The sequence below is a fragment of the Bos indicus genome, chromosome 16 (assembly GCF_029378745.1).
Source record: "Bos indicus isolate NIAB-ARS_2022 breed Sahiwal x Tharparkar chromosome 16, NIAB-ARS_B.indTharparkar_mat_pri_1.0, whole genome shotgun sequence".
In the NCBI taxonomy this organism is placed as follows: Eukaryota; Metazoa; Chordata; class Mammalia; order Artiodactyla; family Bovidae; genus Bos; species Bos indicus.
Window position 1 is genome coordinate 31,392,291 of NC_091775.1, and position 19,334 is coordinate 31,411,624.

A 19,334-nucleotide genomic window follows, 5' to 3' on the forward strand; every position below is an offset into this window, starting at 1 on the left:
GTCATCACAGCTATCCAGAGCATATATCTGAAAATAGTTGAGTACAGTTAAATAGAATTCTTTACCATCTCCCCTCCCTTCATACTTTTGGGAAAATGATATTCTGCTGCCTGGGGTTTAAATTCTTATATACTCCAGAAAGGTGGGATTTTTTTTGCTATTTAATATGACTTACGTGTCCTAAAAATCCCACCAAATCTATTATCAACAAGTAAGTTTTGCATGATAAGTGAATTTAAGGTGAAGAAAAATAATCTCTTCTAGTTATTTATGATTGTATAGTAGTTGGGAAGTTTAACTCATAAAAATGTCTTGGTTATCCATATTGAATTTCATGAGTATTCTCACTGTGAATTAGATGGATAAAGTCTCTTTTCCTTCAGCCAGGAAGCTAATAAAATTTGTGGGCATAGTGTAAATGGGAATCCTCATTTCTGGGTATTTCCAGTCTTTCAGTGAATGTGTGGGTAGTGGGAAAATGTCATTGTTTAGGTGGGTGGTAATGTTCTACCTTCTTGGTCAGGAGATCTCTCTGTTACTTTCTGCCTCCTCCTTTTTCTCCCCTTCCCTTACCAAAAGGTAAATGCAAGGACCATTCCTTCTTCCACCAAACCCTTGCAAGAGAGGTACTGAACTTGAAAGCCTTAGGAATTTCATGGTTTATGCAGCCCCAGCAAAGGGAAGAGGATTGAGTCTAGCCCAAGGGAGCTTATGTAGGTGAACTCTTCTTCAACCTTACGGGGATCATGCTATTTAGGAAAAGTGTGGTTAGTTAGGTGATTTGGGGATTATCATTAGAACATAGTTTGGGGGTTGTTTCTTTTTCTCCAGTTCATTTTTTTTTCCTTGGGTGAGAATAGAATAAATCCTTAATTATTGCAACTGTTAGCATCATCATAATTTTTAACATTTTTGTTAAGACTGTCTTTTTTAGCCAGGGAAATGTAGACTTCTACTTTAATTCCATTCAGGGTTTCGATCTTTTTCTATCTAGTTATTTTGACTGAGTGAGAAAGTCTGATTGCTTAAATGGCTATTTTAATAAAGTAAACCTATAAGTATATGCCATTTTGATGTAGTTTATGTTTAACAATTCATACACCAAGGGTGAGATGGTCTTTAAAAAAATTTATGCTATAGGTTAAAATATATACGTTAATAGTCTCTTATCTTTAATTCATTTTAGGTAATTGAACATGAAAAGCTTGAAGGTCAAGATTCAGGACAAGAGGCTAGGAATCTTTCATTTAATGAGTTGTATCCCTCAGGAACTCTTAAGCTTCAATACAATTTTGATACCATTGAGCAACAGTTTTGTGACTTACCTGATAATAAAGACTCTGCTGAGTGTGACATTGCTGAGGTGGATGGAGAACATTTTGTGGCACAGAGCAACTTTACCTTGATTTTGGAAGGTGAAGAAGGAGAAGTAGAGACAGATGATTCTGCAGCATCTGATGTGTTAGCTAAAGCAGCTAATGCAGCCACTGAGGAAAAACATGTATGCAGTGAGGAAAGTGAGAATCACAGGCATGTTGCAGATTTGCCATCTGTCATAATGAGTGATCAGAAGTCCCAGAGGGTAGAGACATTACCATATGTGCCTGAACCAATTAAAGTAGCAATTGCAGAAAATTTATTAGATGTAATTAAAGACACAAGAAGTAAAGAAATTACTTCAGATACAATGGAACAGTCCATTCAAGAAAACATACCTTTAATAAGCCAAAAGGTAAAGTGTTCCACCAAGTTAGCCAACTTTACAACTAAGACTGTTCAGGAAACAAGTACAGAGACTATAAATGTCAGCGAGGTTAATGACATGATTTCCTCCAGAACTCGCAAGAGAGGACGTGTCCAAAACCTGAATGTCAAATCAGCACAACAGGAAGAGCCAGCCGCTGTTGCTACTCCTGAGATGCTGGGGCTTTCAGTTACAAAGAAAACTAGGAAAACAAAAGAAATTGCAGGGGCTCTGGAAAGTGCCAGTTCTGATGACAAGGGAGTATCTCATAACCAGCAAATACCTCAAAATGCTATTACTCCTAGGAGAGGAAGGAGAAAAAAAGATGTTAATCAAGACACATTAGAAAATGCTAATTCTGTGGAACAAGAATTACAAGTTACTCCAGGTAGGGAATTAAGAAGGTTAAAATCATCTCAGCTGTTGGAAGCAGCAACTGAAGAAAGTTCTTTTAGAAAAGAAGTTAAGCTTTCATCTGCTACAAAAAGGACTCCTAGAAGAACTAAATCTGTAGAAAATCGGGAAAGTGTTGAAGTTATAAATGATCTGAAGGTCAGCAAAGTAGCAGGTCCTAGCAGAAGTACCAGAAAATTGAGAAGTACTCATTTGGAAGCTTCTGAAAGTGTAGGATATAAACAAGAGGGGGAGTCCGCTGAACAACAGCTGCCTATTCAACGTGGTAAAAGGGTTAAAAAGAAAGAAGTTAGTGCGTTGGATGTTACAGAAGATTCCAAACTTGATTCCTCCCAGTTGACTATTCAAGCAGATTTTGGTACACCTGCTACACCTAGGAAACGTGGTAGACCAAGAAAAATCAATCCATCTGAAGATGTAGAATCTAAGGCTGTTACAGAAGCAGGAAGTCTCAAGAAGAGAGAAGGTCTCAGCATCCAAAGGAGATCCACAAGAAACACCCCAGCTAAAAGTGAAAATACTGATGTTGGGAAACCAACTTTAGAAGAGTCAGTTTTCATGCCAAATGAGGAAGTTGCTGCAGTGATGAGCTCTAAGAAGCAGCTTACAAAAAGGACTGAAAACCAAAGCCAGAAACGTTCATTACGTTCAATACCAGAAAAGTGCATAGATGAAGAAACGGCACACACAGAGCCAGATGCCCAAGAAGAAAGATTGCTTGCTACAGTTGCTTTGACTAAATCTTCCCGTAGCACACGGACTAGATCTACCAAGGCCATCTTGTTGCCGGACCTTTCTGAACCAAAAAATGAGTCTCTTTTATTTTCTCCTCCTGTGTCAAAGATTCCAAGGAAAGAGAAAGGTACTTTTTTTTTTTTTTTTTGAAGAATAATTTCCATCTCATTTAAAGTCTTCAGCTTAAACTGTTAAGGCACTGTTGGATCATATCTCCTAAAAATGATTTATAGGGAATTCCCCTCCTGAAAAAAACTTTTTTAATCTTTTAATAGTAAAATATTAATACCTTAATTTTAAAGTTTATTTTTAGATTCAAGAATTTTCTGCTTCATTGTGACTTTTTAAATCTTATAATTAACTTGACATAGGTTTAATTTTTTTTTAGAATAGGATCATTTCTTTTCATTCTGTCCTTATATCATAAGTGACTTGATTTTGGTTTTTCCCCAGATAGAACCTTCATTTTTGTCTCATATTCCAGATGATGTCCACAACTTCAAATTGTTTTGAAGGGAAGTAGCAGTAGAATTATCTTGATTATGATACAGAAATTATTTAAATCCATATTTCTTGTTGTCCATGAACTGGCAAGGCTACGTGCCCAACCTCCCTCACTGATGATACAAGCTTTTAATTGTATTGTTTGATAGGTATAGTTCATACCATCTCAACAGGAGTGAAGTCTCTCACTCTTTATGTATAGTGTGTCTGTTAGTCGCTCAGGCATGTCTTAGGCCTTGCCATCCCTTGGACTGTAGCCCGCCAAGCTCCTCTGTCCATGGAATCTCCAGGCAAGAATACTAGAGTGGGTTGCCATGCCCTCCTTCAGGGGATCTTCCCAACCCAGGGATTGAACCCCAGGTCTCCTGTCTTGCAGGCAGATTCTTTACTGTCTGAGCCACCAGGGAAGCCCATGTATAAAGCAGAGATATACATAAAGTACATAAACAGATATACAGTTTATTTGCACTTTTAAGATTTCTTGGGCAGAATTCAGTGAGGGAGACAGTTAAGAAAAAAGATCTAAAAAGGTGCTGATAAAGCAGATTAGGGACGTGTAAGTAAAGTGGGTGACTGTTGTGCTGAACTCTTGCATGTATTTTTTAATGCATTGGTGAACATCCTGTATAGTTGCCTCCTGACTTGAGGAAGGCCAAGAGAAAGATGAGTCATTTAAAAATCCACAAACTAAAATTTTCTGTCTTTAGCATTCGCTGTGCAAAAACCTCTTGAAATATATTGTATTCGTGTAAGTTGTTATATTACATAAGAGCCTAGAAAAGGATGCTTTGCCATAGATTTGATCATTTGTTCTAAAAATGAATCTGTAGTTATTAGGCATTCCTTTTCCCCATCCCATCCGCCATTTTTGAGTACATTTTTATTTTTATTTTGGTTTATTCATGCTGTTAGGAAAGTGTGGTTATGCCTGTCTTTCCGTGGAGGAAAGTGAAATGACCAAATATGTGAGATTTTAGCTAACTTTATTAAGCTACTATGTTAGATAAAAGTTAACATGAAAAAGAGCATGAATGGTAGAAGAATGTCATTAACAACTCATACTTTTTTCATGACTATCATAGCCAAACACCTCAATAATTCTGATTTTTGTTATCTTTACATTCTTCATCCATATACATTTAACTGTAACTTTTTTCTATAATAAAAATAATAGATGCCTGCCACAGAAAATTAGAAATTAAAAATATTTAATTTAGCCATCTAGAGGACCAGTAACCACTGTGTACATCTGCTTATATATTCTTCTAGCTGGATATATAGTTTTTTTATAAAACCCAATGCACAATAGTTTGTATGTATACATATTATTCCTCCCACCTCCTACTTATTTCATGAGCATTTTTCAGATACTGGAAAATATCCTCAAAACCCTGAGTGTTCATGGTTTTGTGTTTTGTTTTTTACATATTGATAATGTGTAAAAGTTAATGTGTGTAGCATTTCAACTCACTTACGTGCCACAGATAGCTCAAACATTCTCCTGGTAGGTGTTTGAATCATTTTCAGATTTTCTAGTATTAAAAATAAGTGCCTTCTAAGATGAGTTAGAGGTAAGAAGTTTGGGACTTACATCTCTCATTTCTGCCTCTTAACTAGCTTTCTGAATCTTGTTTTCTCATCTTTATAGTGAAGGTAATAATGCCTACTCTGTAGGGTTCTTGTGTGTATTCACTGCTTTAGCAAAGCAATTGCTGCCAAGGTCCGTTTGCTCTCTTACTTTGCCCTTAGATTATAGGTTCTACACTCTTAGAATTCCTTCTTGTCCCTTGTGCCTACTAACTTTTTTAGGGAGGGATAGGAGCTCCAGTGTTCTTTCCTGGAGGATCCCAGGGACAGGGGAGCCTGGTGGGCTGCCATCTGTGGGGTCGCACAGAGTCAGACATGACTGAAGCGACTTAGCAGCAGCAGCAACAGGAGATACAGAGAAGAGTGGATACACAAATATTATATGATTAGAAAGCTGGAGGCCATCCTCTATTTAATTGAAACATGTCAAACACGTATCTTAGAAGCACTAGCTAAAAAGAATGTACAGTTTGATATTTCAGTAGATTTTCTGTAATTCCATTATTCAGCAGCAGATATTTAAGAAGGGTTTGCTTATATGCCTGAGTCTATACTAGGGTATACATTTATCAGTTCATTTGATTCTCAGTATAACCCAGTGTAGTTTAGGTACCATTATTCTTTTTTTTCCACAGTGAAGAAAGTGAAGTTCAGTGAAACTGAGCACCCATGACACCCAGATAATGAGTAAATAGTGGTGTCTTGGAGCCTATTCCCGCTGGCTGATGAGAGCCAATTGCTAAATACTCAGGAATTTTTTTTGAGCCAACCATGGAACATTTATAGCACCGAAATAGGCAAATGCTGTAAGTCAGAGCTGTGTTTTTGTTGTTGTTGTTGTTTTCTTTCCCAGAAAGCTATTTACCAGTACGTTACTATAGGACTGAATCTATAGGACTTTTGAACTTCCTAGCCCTTAATTCTCGCCATCAGAACTTTTCCCCAGGAAGCTTACAGAAGTGGGCAAGAAATTGACATACAAAGAAATATAATCAACTCTTGTCTGGCTGTTAGAAGCATATGGAAGGATGTGGAGCTAAACATTTTTGCATGTGATAATACATTTTTGTTCCTTTGGGTGCAGAGGGAAACTCAGTGAGGAATATGAGTTTGTCTTTGAAAAGCCAAAGAGGCTGTTGCTCCAGATAGCCTGGAAGGAGAAAAATAGAATGTATCCTTTTTATAGAATATAGGTTTGTTTGTCTGTTTTTTTACCTACAAAAGAGGAGAATTACTACCAGTGCTATTTATGCCACTTGTCAGCTGGGAGCAGAGAGGACTTTTATTTCTGACCTCACTCCTCTTTTTTCTTTTATTAAGAATCACATGCTTTAAGAGCAGAATTTCATTTCATAGAAATTTCATAGAAATTTCATATTTCATAGAAATATGAAATTGGCATTTCATAGAACTCTTGATTGTCCCAGTAGATGAAATAATATTGAACTCTATAATTTGGAAATTTTCTTTTGGAGATTGGTAAATTACATTCTTTATATTCTTTAATAATATAACATACAAGCATCTATAAAGCACTTACATATACTAACATTATTCTAATCTTTAATCTTCACAGTAATGTTAAAGCACTATTATGAATATTATAGCAACTGAGGCACAGAGAGGTGTAGGTGACTTGGTTTTGGTACCACAGCTTATAAATCCAGAAGCTAGGATTGAACTTCTGGCAGACTGGTTCAGCTGTACCCTGCCACTTCCATAATTGCATTGCTAATCACCATTAATATGAATGGTGATTCATTCAAGAATGTGATAAATATTTTTAATGACATATTTTCAACTAATTCTTAAACTGTTTCTGTTTTTCTGTGGAATATCTTCCTATCAATCTTTTTCTATATTATTACTTTCTCTGCTTGCTTTTTTCCTTTTATGCTGTGGACTTATGTTCCTCTTGCCTGGAACAACTGGCTCAGAATGAGCTGAAAGGAAAGAGAGTTTGAGTTCTACTTTGTTAAGAAAATCGCTTTTTAAAATAAAACCCTTGCAGCTGGAGAAGTAGGAATTAAGGAACGAAGTAACACCATGGAAATATTTGCAGATTAGGTTCCTTACTATCATAATAAAGTGAATATCACAGCAAAGCATATCACGCAAATTTTTTTGGTTTCCCAGTGCATATAAAAATCATGTTTACACAATACTACAGTCCTGTGTGATAGTATTAAAAATAGCTCATTGGAAAAATAATGCTGATCATCATCTGAGTTTTAAGTGAGTCTAATCTTTTTGCAACAATCAGAGATCACTGATTACCATAGCAAATATAGTTAATAGTGGAAAAGTTTGAAATATTGCGAGAATTACCACAATGTGCCAGACAGACATGAAGTTAGCAAGTGCTGTTGGAAAAATGGCACCAATAGTATACTTGCCACAAACCTTCTTCACCTTATTTCAAACCTTCAAATATGCTGTACCTCACCTCTTTTATTGTGCCTTGCTTTATTTCCCTTAATCGTGCTTCACAGGTGTTAACTTTTTTTGTAAGTTGAATTTATATGTGTGTGTGTATATATATATATATATAAAATGCACATACATATATATGGTGTTTTGTTTTTTGTTTTTGCCTTTCTTTAGCTAAAAAAATAGAGGCTCCTGCACAGCTGCAAGAATTAGTTTCAGACTTACCTTCTCAATTTGTCTCCTCACCTCCTGCTTTAAGGACCAGGCGGAAAAACCCATTGAATACATCCAAACATACAGATGGACTGGTAAGAAATACATGATTTTATTTGTATGCATGCTTTTATTTTTTAAGCAGTGCTTCCTAGGTGAACTTCTTCAAAAACAGCAGGTGTTTATACTCCAAGACCAAAATTATCTTTTGGGGATCCTAGCTTTAAGATAGATTGGTATATTACTCTTGGTGTATTATTGGCAGCTGAAGTTGAAATTGCCTACGGGAAAGGTTTTAAAACTGTACTGTCCCATAAGCATTACTTGAATGTATTTATTTAAAATGCAGGTCCCAGACCCCCTGGAGTGTCATCCACAGACCGCACTTGGAGAGAGTGTGTCACAGTTGACTAGTTGCATGTAACTCTACATTTAAAATAGTTTATGGATTAAGTATAAGCATGAGACCTTTATATTTACCAATCTTAATTCATGAGCATTTCTTGAATTATCTGCTATGAGCCATTACTATGCAGTGACAAAGATGCAAAAATAATTCAGGCAGATTCCTTGTTTTTCAGGAGTTCAGTTTAATTGAGGAGGCAAAAATACAAATAATTATTTCACAGCATGATAATCATTTATACTCAGATAATGCTGCAGACAGAAGGAGACAGGCACTGCTGGAAGAGAGGACAGCAGATGCAAAAGCACAGAGGCCTGCAGTGCATGAGGACGGGGGTGGGGCTGTTTACAAGCCAGCAGATAACCATGTGCATGTTTTAAGTAATTCCATTGAAAATGAGTTCTAGGGAGGAAAAAATATTTGATGGTGGTCTAATCCGTATGCAGCAGTCAGAGCCTGGATTTGGACAGAGGCAGTGGAACACCGCAGTGGACAATGGAAAGACTCCAGAATAAGACTGATAAGATTTGGAGATGAATTGAACGTGTGGGGATGAGGGGTAATGAGCTGTCCTAGATGACCAAGGTTTCTACCAAAAAAATACAGAGTCCATTTGATCATTTATTGAGGTTAAATTCATTTAGCACTGTCTGACTATAGTCCTTGACTCAGGATAGAACTTTTCCAGTTTAAATTTTGAATATTTAATTAGCTAATGTTGATCTTTCAAAAATTTTAACCCATAGGAAGATGATGGTCAAACAACTGAAACTGTGGGAAAGCAACAAGTGAAAAGAATCAGGACTGCAAAAACAAAACAAGCAAGCAAGTAAGACTTTTTCTAGGCTGTAATTTTTATTTTCAATTTTGTTTCATAAAATTATATTGGTGAAGACTCTACTTAAAAGAGAGAAATGAAGCTCATCAGAAAAAGGTCATTCTTTGGGGCATTTACATGCACTCAGTTCAGTTCAGTCGCTCAGTCGTGTCCAACTCTTTGTGATCCCATGAATCGCAGCACGCCAGGCCTCCCTGTCCATCATCAACTCCTGGAGTTCACCCAGACTCACATCCATTCAGTCAGTAGTGCCATCCAGCCATCTCATCCTCTGTCGTCCCCTTCTTCTCCTGCCCCCAATCCCTCCCAGCATCAGAGTCTTTTTCCAATGAGTCAACTCTTCGCGTGAGGGGGCCAAAGTATTGGAGTTTCAGCTTCAGCATCAGTCCTTCCAATGAACAACACCCAGGACTGATCTTCCGAAAGAACTGGTTGGATCTCCTTGCAGTTGTTCAAGGGACTCTCAAGAGTCTTCTCCAATACCACAGTATGTCAGTGCTAATGAGCACTTAAAATCTCACTAATGTAGCTGAGTGACTGAACTTTTTTATTAAAATATAGTTTATTTACAGCATGTTGTATTAGTTTTAGGTGTTCAGTTCGGTTCAGTTGCTCAGTCGTGTCCAACTCTTTGCGACCCCATGAGTTGCAGCACCCCAGGCCTCCCTGTCCATAACTCTCGGAGTTCATTCAAACTCACATCCATCGAGTCGGTGATACCATCCAGCCATCTCATCCTCTGTCGTCCCCTTCTCCTCCTGCCCCCAATCCCTCCCAGCATCAGAGTCTTTTCCAATGAGTCAACTCTTCGCATGTGGTGGCCAAAGTACTGGAGTTTCAGCTTTAGCATCATTCCTTCCAAAGAAATCCCAGGGCTGATCTCCTTCAGAATGGACTGGTTGGATCTCCTTGCAGTCCAAGGGACTCTCAAGAGTCTTCTCCAACACCACAGTTCAAAAGCATCAATTCTTCAGCGCTCAGCCTTCTTCACAGTCCAACTCTCACATCCATACATGACCACAGGAAAAACCATAGCCTTGACTAGATGGACCTTTGTTGGCAAAGGAATGTCTCTGCTTTTGAATATGCTATCTAGGTCGGTCATAACTTTCCTTCCAAGGAGTAAGCGTCTTTTAATTTCATGGCTGCAATTACCATCTAGATTTAAATGCAGAAGGTTACTTTCTTATATAGCATGAAAGTCAGTTCAGTTGCTCAGTCATGTCTGACTATTTGCAACCCCATGGACCTCCAGCACACCAGGCCTCCCTGTCCATCATGAACTCCCGGAGTTTACCCAAACTCACGTCCATTGAGTCGGCGATGCCATCCAGCCATCTTATCCTCTGTTGTCCCCTTCTCCTCCCGCCTTCAACATCAGGGTCTTTTCAGATAAATCAGTCTTTGCATCAGGTGGCCAAAGTATTGGAGCTTCAGTTCCAGCATCAGTCCTTCCAGTGAATATTCAGGACTGATGTTTAGGATGGACTAGTTGGATCTCCTTGCAGTCCAAGGAACTCTCAAGAATCTTCTCTAACACCGCAGTTCAAAAGCATCAGTTCTTCAGTGCTCAGCTTTCTTTATAGTCCAGCTCTCACATCCATACATGACTACTGGAAAAACCACAGTTTTGACTAGATAGACCTTTGTCAGTAAAAGTAATGTCTCTACTTTTTAATATGCGTTTTAACATAGCATGAAAACCCCTTCTTTAAAAAGGATGAGTGAAGGGCTTCCCTGGTGACTCAGATGGTAAAACATCCACCTGCAGTGCGGGAGACCTGGGTTTGATTCCTGGGTTGGGAAGATCCCCTGGAGGAGGGTATGCAACCCACTCCAGTATTCTTGCCTGGAGAATCCCCATGGACAGAGGAGCTGTCCGTGGGGTTACAAAGAGTTGGACACGACTGCGTGACTAAGCTCAGTAGGGTGGGGGTAGTTGAATACTCAACAAAGCTTTGTTTTTTCACAATGAATTTGGGGAGGGGAGTGCAATGTTTCACCTTTTCTTTAGTGAAGAGGGATAAAACTATCAATAAAAGTCATTAAAAACATAGAAGTCCTGTGATTATGTCACTGTTAGCAATTAAAACTTCATCCATCACAAAATTACTCCCATTTTGGATATATTTTGCTTAGATATGGTTGAATTTCATAAAAGTACAAAGTAATTCATTTTATCTTACTTTAAAAACTGATTTAATGAGAGCTTTTGACTATAATTAATAACACTACATATAAATTGGCTTTGTGTATATGTGGAAACTACTTCATATTTTGGAATACAGACATAGTTTCTAATTGCTGGTATTTGAGAATTCCCATTTCTCATATATTTTATGGCCCTGCTGGGCTCTCCTTATGGCCCTTCCTTGTAAACCAGTAGTATTTATTAATGCATATGAAATATTTAAACAAAAATGCAAACAGTAATTATTTTGAGGATCCCAAACATAGATGATAATCTCTATCATGTGAATCTTTAAGTGCTTCAACTTAGTTTATTTGACTAAAGTTTTATTTTACTTCTCCTTTATAAAATGAAAGCACTAGAAAAAGGTAATACCTAAGATTTCTTCATATATTGGGAAGTGGACTACATTTTATACTGTGTAACATGTTTATTTTTACTTGAGTTATATCTTTATTTCAGAAACACAGAAAAAGAAAGTTGGTCACCTCCCCCGGTAGAAATTAAGCTGATTTCTCCCTTGGCAAGCCCAGTTGATGGAGTCAAGAGCAAACCAAGAAAGACTGCAGAAGTAACGGGAAAAACTGTTGGAAGGAGCAGGAAGAAGTTGTCTTCTTTTCCAAAGCAAGTTCTACGCAGAAAAATGCTGTAATTTTTTCAAGTTTTTTAATGTACACCTATTTGTAAAGTCATCAAAATTGTGTGGATTATTAAAAATCATTAATTTGGAAGAAAATAATTTATATAAATTATTGTAAATTTTTGTAAACAATGTCTTCAATAAGTAAAGTAACTCCATATGGAGTGTGATTCTTTTAGTCCAGGCAGTTTTTTCTATTTTATAATAAGACTTCATACATTTATATAATATGTAAATATGGCTTATTGGAATGTTAAATAAAGTATACTTTACAGTAGTCTGTGTCTGTTAGATTTTTGAGATGGGATTTCTGTTTTAATAATGATTTTATATGCTAGTAGATATTGGTTCCATTTTCTTTGTCTATAGTTAAAAGTATTAGACCAGTTTGAAGATGACTGAACTGTTTTGTTTTTTTTTAAGTTGCTATTTTATAATTTATGCACTTTGCTTCTGTGATTAAGACTTCTAATCTTAAATTGAGGAAGGCTGTTACTATGTTGAAATTGAATTATGGGCATGTAATTTTGCCACTTTTTTTGTAGTTTAACATATTTTGTGTATTCTACCTCAAATTAGTAATTTTCCAAATAATGCATTGATTAAATATAATGTTGGCATTTCTTGTTCAGCAAGTTTAAAGGCTATTATCTTTAAAGTCTCTTAATTATTCAGAGACTAATTATCCAGGTTAGACTGACCGGTTCACTGCTCACTAGCAACTTCTTAAAGGGGTTTGAGTAGTAAGAAAGGAAATGTGTTTTTTTTTTTAAAAAAAGCTGTTTTGTGGCTATTCAGTGCACTTTGTATGTGCCTAATATTAATAGAATGAAAAGTCTGAACAAATTTTATAAACATTCTCGCTGTGAAGGAGCTTGCTACTGAGTCACAGAAATCCCTTAACATTCATTCAGGTTTTAAAATGACAAATTCTCATAGGACCTCAGGCACAGAGTATTGAGGATGGGTAAAGGGTGTGAGTAGATGTGGAAAAAGGAAAAGAAAAACCACTCTGTTTTCTGCAATGTGACTGTGCAATTAAGTGGTGATACTTGATGTGGGCTATACAATTCATCAATAAATAAGTATTGTAAAATTATAACAGGTAATTGATAGTGTGTAATGAATGGACCATTAATAATTGATTGTCTAGAAACAGCCTGCTTTTGTTGGCTAAGCTTTCAGTGTTTCAGTGTGAAGCATAAGCGGTGTACCTTCTACATTATTTTTCTACCAAATAACAGTACAAATAATGGGAAAATGATGAAAATGCCTATGCCAAGTACTGAGAGTGTGAAAGTAGCAGTACGAGTGCGGCCTTTTAGTCAGGTTAGTGTTAAATGTTACATTGCCTTGTTGAAAGTTTGACTATGACTTTCATTTTATTAATTTTTTAAATAATAATTATCAAACTTGTATTGAAGCTGCTTGTCCTTTACCGAATATTAAATTTATTTAAATGAACTTGTTAAATGAGTAATTTAAAGATCTAAATTAAACATAATTCAGAAAACAATTTCATTCTTTTGCACAAGTAGCACAATAAAAAAAAAATTGACAAGAAAAATGTTTTGTCAATAATTTTTTAAACCAATGCAGTTTGGTGAATATAGACATGTGCTATGTGTTTTTACGCCCCCCCCCCAAAAAAAACAGATCATAAGCAAACAAATTTCCAGTTCTGAATGAACTCTTATGTATTTTATATGCTTTTATGTATAATTGTATTTGTATAACTTTTTACGAAAATACCAGTCATTAAACTGTTGCTACAACATTTAGGATAAAATATGAGTTATACTTATTCTGGGACCTTTAGCAATTGTCTGTCTTTGATTATCAACGGAGTAGTTGAATTTTAAGATAATTGTGAACAGTTGATCCATTCAGCGGACTTTTGCTTATTTGTTGAAGATCAAACACTGAACTAGAAACTGAGGATACAAAGGAAAGTCGTCGTTCTCAACAGCGTATAGTCTTATGTATGTTAATGGTTTATAGCAATATGTACCATGGTAAGGTGAATCATCTTGGTACCCAGAGAAAGATTGGGTGCAGTTCATTCTGCTTGCACAGAACTTGAAGACTTCCTGGAGCTAGAAGAATTTGAAATGGCCATAAAGGAGATAAATAAGATTTGGATAAGAGTATGCTGAAACAACATGCAAAGGCTTATTTGATAATAATTCTGAATGGGATACAATGTAGTGATGACCTCATATTACATCTACTTTCCCCCTTGTGTAGTTTGCTGCTTTTACTCTCGTCCGTTAATAGAAAATATTGCTTTGCACATACTCAGTTGATACCAATTCTGTCCTGTCCCTTAACATTCCTCTATATTACAGAAAATACTTCAGGAATCAGGCAGACATATGATTAGATAACTTTATAACTAGACACAAGTGTGGTTATATCTCACTGTAGTGTAGCCCCTAATTAAGGTTTCTAAAGTGGCATAGTTTCTCAGGGAACAGATTCAAAACATGTCATAGAGTTAATGTGTGATTAAATTAAATGACCACACTGAGGGACAGTTAACTAGGATATAGAAATGGGCAGTAAAACAATTACATAGTTAGGGCCCCTTTGATTCATATCTACCACCAAAGTTGATTATCTTAGACTGGAATAGTAGGAAGAAAGAAAATGAATTCAGGAAATGGTTTGGGGGTAGCTCTAGATCACATCCGGACAACTATTAAACCGCCTTGGTGACCTAGACCCTGCCTAGTTTTCTAACTTCATATCCAGTGTTGCTTTCGCTGTGGGATCAGAGATCCAACTTTATGAGACTTCCTTTGTTGTAAGACAGTGTCTGTCTTTGGGGGTCCGGGGGCATACTGGGTCTTTGTTGCGCTGCGTGGGTTCTTCGTTTCTGTGCTTTTTGTTGCAGTGTGGGCTTTCTCTAATTGCAGCAAGTTGGGGCTACTCTAGGTGCAGCGTGTGGACTTCACGTTGCAGTGGTGTCTTGTTGCAGAGCATGGCTCTGGAGCTCCGGGCTTCAGTAGTTGCGACTTAGCCCGCTTTAGAGCACTGTCTCAGTGGTTTTAGCACACAAGCTTAGTTGCTGGCAGAATGTGAGATCTTCCAGGATGGGTCAAGGATGAAACCCATGTTCCCGGGGGTGGATTCTTAACCACTGACTACCAAGGAAGTCCCGACTGTCAGGAGCCTTTGAAGTCAGATGAACATGAGTTCAAAACCTGACTATCCCTTACCTACTGTGTGGCTTTGAGCAAGGTTTTAAGCTCTGAGCCTTGATTTCCTTGAGTCTAAAATAGAGATGTTGATACCTCACAGGATTGCCGTTAGAAACACTAGTTTGAAGTAATCTGTAAATTACTGAGCACAATGTTTGACATGTAAGTACTTTTAATATTAGCTGCTATAGTTATTTTCACCATCGTGTTAGTCACTCAGTATCTGACTCCTTGCAACCCCATAGACTATGGCCTACCAGACTCCTCTCTCTGTCCATGGGATTTTCCAGGTAAGAATACAGGAGTGGGTTACCATTCCTTTCTCCAGGGTATCTTCCCAACCAGATTAAACACAGGTCTTCCACATCGCAGGCAGGTTCTTTACCATCTAGGCCACCTTTTAAATGGTTTTATTGAGATAATTTACATAGTACACATTTAGCTCACTTATGGTGTATGATTCAGTGACTTGTAATGTATTCACAGATGCAACCATCACCACGATCAGATTTATAACGTTTTTAATCACCTCATTTCCCTAGTCCTAAACAAGCATTAAACTAATCTCTGTTTCTGCATAGTTCCCTGTTGTGTACAATTCATATCAATAGAATTATATAGTCTTTTGTGACTGGCTTCTTTCAGCATAGTGTTTTCAAGATTTATCTATGTCGTATCATATGATACGACATACTTTTATGTTGTGTCATCTATGTTGTATCAAAAGTTCATTTCTTTATGGCTGGATACTAATCCATTGTATGGATATACCACATTGTGTTCATCCACTCCTCAGTGAATGTCAGGGTGGTTTCCACCTGTTCGCTGTTAGCTATTATGAATCATGCTGCTATAAATATTTGTTTACAGATTTTTGTGTGGACACAAGTTTTCATTTCTTTTGGTTATATACCTAGGCATGGAATTGCTGAGTCATTCAGTAACTCTGTGTTATCTTTCAAGAAATTGTCAAGACTTTTCCAAGCAGCTGCACCTACTTGGAAATTTTTATATTCCTACTAGCATTGTATGAAGGTTCCAGTTTCTCCAGTCCAGGCCAACATTTACATTATAGCCATTTTAGTTGGTGTGAAGTGGTATATCATGTTTTTTTGATTTGCATTTTCCTGATAACTAATGATGTCATGGGTCTTTTCATGTACTATTGCCCATTAGTGTGTCTTCCTTGGGGAAATGTCCATTCTGATCCTTTGTTCATTTTTAAATTGGACTATTTATCTTTTTATATTGAGCTGTTCTTTACATATTCTAGTTACAATTTCTTATTAGATATACAACTTGCAAATTTTCTCCCATTCAAAGGGTTACCTTTTTATCATTTGAAGCACAAACATTTTTAATTTCGATGAAGTCCATTTTTTAAAATTGTGCTTTTGGTGTTTTATCTCTCTTTGCCCACTCCAATGTCATGAAGATTTATGTTTTCTGTTTTAGTTTTAGCTCTTACATTTAGGTCTTTGGTCCTTTTTGAGTTGCTTTTTATATATCATGTGAAGTAATGATCCAAGTTCATTCTTCCGTGTGTGACCATCAAGTTTTCCCAGTGCCATTCCTTGTAAAGGCCATTCTTCATTTTGGCAGCCTTGTTGAAAATCAGTTGATCATAGACGTTTGGATTTGTATCTGGACTCTCCACTTTATTACATTAATCTGTATGTCTGTCTGTATGCCAGTGCCACACTCTCGTGATCACTGTCGGTTGTACTAAATTGTGAGATTGGTGTGAATCCTACTTTTTTCGTTTTGAAGATTGAAGATTTTGGCTATTCTGGATGCCTGTCAGGTCCATATGAATTTTACAATCAGCTTGTTAATTTCTACAAAGAAAGGGGGCTTTTGATAGAGTTGAATTGAATGTTCATCTGTTTGGGGATTTTTCTCCTAATAATAGGCTTCCTTGGTGGCTCAGAGGGTAAAGAATCTGCCTGTAATAATGCCAATTCCTTCGATCCATGAAATGGGATGTTTTTCTAAATTTTAGATCTTAGTTTCTTCCAATAACGTTTTGAGGTATTCAGGGTATGTTTTGTACTTCTTTTGTTAACCTTATTCTTAAGTATTTTATTCTTTGTGGTAGTACTAGAAATGAAATTTTCCTAATTTCATTTTCAAATTGTTTAAAGTGTATAAAAAGTCTATTATTGTATATTGATTTTACATCCTGCAACCTTACTGAACTCATTTACTAGTTGTAATAGTTTCTAGTGGATTCCTCAGGATTTTCTAAGATCATATCATCTGCAAATAGCTATCATTTTACTTCTTCCTTTCCTATCTGGATGCTTTTGTTTCCTGTTCTTGCTTAATTTCCCTGGCTAGACCCTCCCATGCAATGTTGAATAGAAACGTCACGAGTAGAAATCCTTGTCTTCTTCCTGATCTTAGAGAGTAATAGTCAGCCTTGGCTGTTGAAGTTTTTCGTAGATGCCCCTTAGGAGATTGAGGAAGTCCCATTCTGTGGCTGATGTGTTTTGAGTGTGTTTATCGTGAAAGGGTGTTGAATTTTGTCATATTCATTTTCTACATATTGAGATGATATGTGATTTTTTTTTATTCTATTGATACATATTACATTGATCATTATTTTAAAGTGTACCCAAGATTTGTTTTAATCAGATATAATAAGGTGACAGATTCAGTGATCACTGCCTTATAATTTTCAAGAGAAAGGAGCATTCTACGTAGCCATACAGGGAAATAGCAAAGTTGGTCAGAAGGCTGGAGGAAAGGATGCCTGGCCCACACCCTTGTGGTTTCCACAGGAAGGGATGGGCAACGCACAGTAGGCAAGTTTGAGCAATTTTTGGATTGGATAGTTAGTATAGTTTCCTTGGACTCTAGACTTCAGTTGGCCAGGTTCAGCCTAGTTGTCAGGTACCTGGTTCTGGGGTAATGTGAGTTGGGAGAAACACTGGCTTGGGGTGTGAATTAGATAAAGGGATTAGATAAAGGCTTGGGATGTGGCCTTCAGATTGGTTGATATGCACGAAAGGTTAAGTTGTTTGCTGTTTCTGAATTCATGGATGTCAAAGGCCATAAAATTGAAACAATAGAAATGTTTTCAGATGTTAAATCCAAGCTTGCATCCCTAGGATAAATCTCATTTGGTTATGATATATAATTCTGTTTATATGTTGCAGGATTCACGGTAGTAATGATTTGTTGAGGATTCTTGCAGTATCTTATCAGAGATACTGGTTTGTAGCTTTATTTTCTTGAGATATCTTTGTCTCTACTTAGTATCAGGGTAATACTGGCTTCATAAAAATAAGTTAGGGAGTATTCCCTTTTCTATGTTTTGGAAGAGTTTATGAAGAATTGGTATTAATTCTGTAAATCTTTGTAGAATCAAGCAGTCTAGCCATTTGTTCATGAGTAGTTTTGTTTTTACTACAGTCTCTTCGTTTGTTACGGGTCTATTCAAATTGTCTATTCTTGAGTATTTCGTACTTGGTGTCTAAGAATTTGTCCATTTCATCTAAATTATCTAATGTAATAAATTGTTTATATTATTCCTTTATAATCTTTCCTTTATTTCTTTAATCTGGTTTCCTTCAGTGCTGTGAATATATTTATGGTTTTTACTTTTCTGGTAACTCCTGCATCTGATTACTCTCAGTTTCTGTTGCCAGCTTCCCTTCCAGTGTATGGATCTTACTTGCCTATTTCTTTGCGGTCACAGTTTTTTATTGGACGGACTGGACATTTTAGATAATGCATTGTAGCAAATCTGAGTGCTGCTCTTCCCAGTCTTCTTTAGCTTGTTATTGTTATTTGCTTGTTTATTTGTTGTTTTGCCGAAAGATTTGTGTTCTGCTGAAGGACTTTCAGGTTCAGAGAATTCACTGGCAAAATAACCACTTTGTCTTTAAGAAGGCAAGAATTAAGGAAGTTTCTTATATTAATAGTAAGTTACAGTATGAGGACAAGCAATATAGCAAGAGATAAATATATGTACATCACCAGATTGGGGAAGCACTACATCCAGATTCAAGCCACAGCCCCAGTTGGAAGATCCACAAGCAGTATAGCAGAAAATACATATCCATATACATCACCTAATTGGGGGAACACCTACATCCAGAGTTAAGGAACACTGGGAAGTCCCTGGTTCAGCAATCTGGAGTCCCCAATTTGAAGGTACATTCCATGGGTGAGACTTGAGAGTGCCATCCAAAGGAGTCCTGCTTTTATCACCAAGCTTCAGGCTGGCTGGTAGTCATCAGCTTACATGCAAAGATGCAGCTTCGGCTATTGTGTTAAATGTTTGTATTTCTAGTTGTCAGTCTCAGAATGTTCAGTGATCCCTGGGAACTGGCCAGATTCCCCAGGCCCAGGAAGTTTTGTGACTTTTTACCGTCCATGTTATTTATTCCCTTAACTGTTGGTTCTCAAGACCTACTTTCAG

At 36.9% G+C, this 19,334-nt stretch overlaps 2 protein-coding genes across 6 annotated transcripts in view; both read left to right on the plus strand.

Annotated features, from left to right (window-relative positions):
• AHCTF1 (AT-hook containing transcription factor 1) overlaps window positions 1-11,979 on the plus strand; it is a 94,870-nt gene extending 82,891 nt beyond the window's left edge. For 3 of the 5 annotated variants that reach the window (XM_019976349.2, XM_019976347.2, XM_019976348.2), the window contains 4 exons: window positions 1,187-3,020; window positions 7,589-7,722; window positions 8,780-8,862; window positions 11,525-11,979. In XM_019976349.2, coding sequence (XP_019831908.2) covers window positions 1,187-3,020; window positions 7,589-7,722; window positions 8,780-8,862; window positions 11,525-11,714 — 2,241 coding nt within the window. In that variant the 3' untranslated portion in view covers window positions 11,715-11,979. Of the gene's footprint in view, window positions 1-1,186; window positions 3,021-5,619; window positions 5,795-7,588; window positions 7,724-8,779; window positions 8,863-11,524 lie in introns of those variants that run through there. The other 2 variants (XR_011560766.1, XM_070768083.1) reach the window with 2 other exon arrangements.
• Window positions 11,980-12,132: 153 nt separating this feature from the next.
• Window positions 12,133-19,334, plus strand: part of LOC109570130 (kinesin-like protein KIF28P) — an 82,369-nt gene continuing 75,167 nt past the window's right edge. Inside the window, exon 1 of the mRNA XM_070768085.1 lies at window positions 12,133-13,031. Within this exon, the coding sequence (XP_070624186.1) occupies window positions 12,825-13,031 (207 nt within the window). The 5' untranslated portion in view covers window positions 12,133-12,824. The remainder of the gene's footprint in view (window positions 13,032-19,334) is intronic.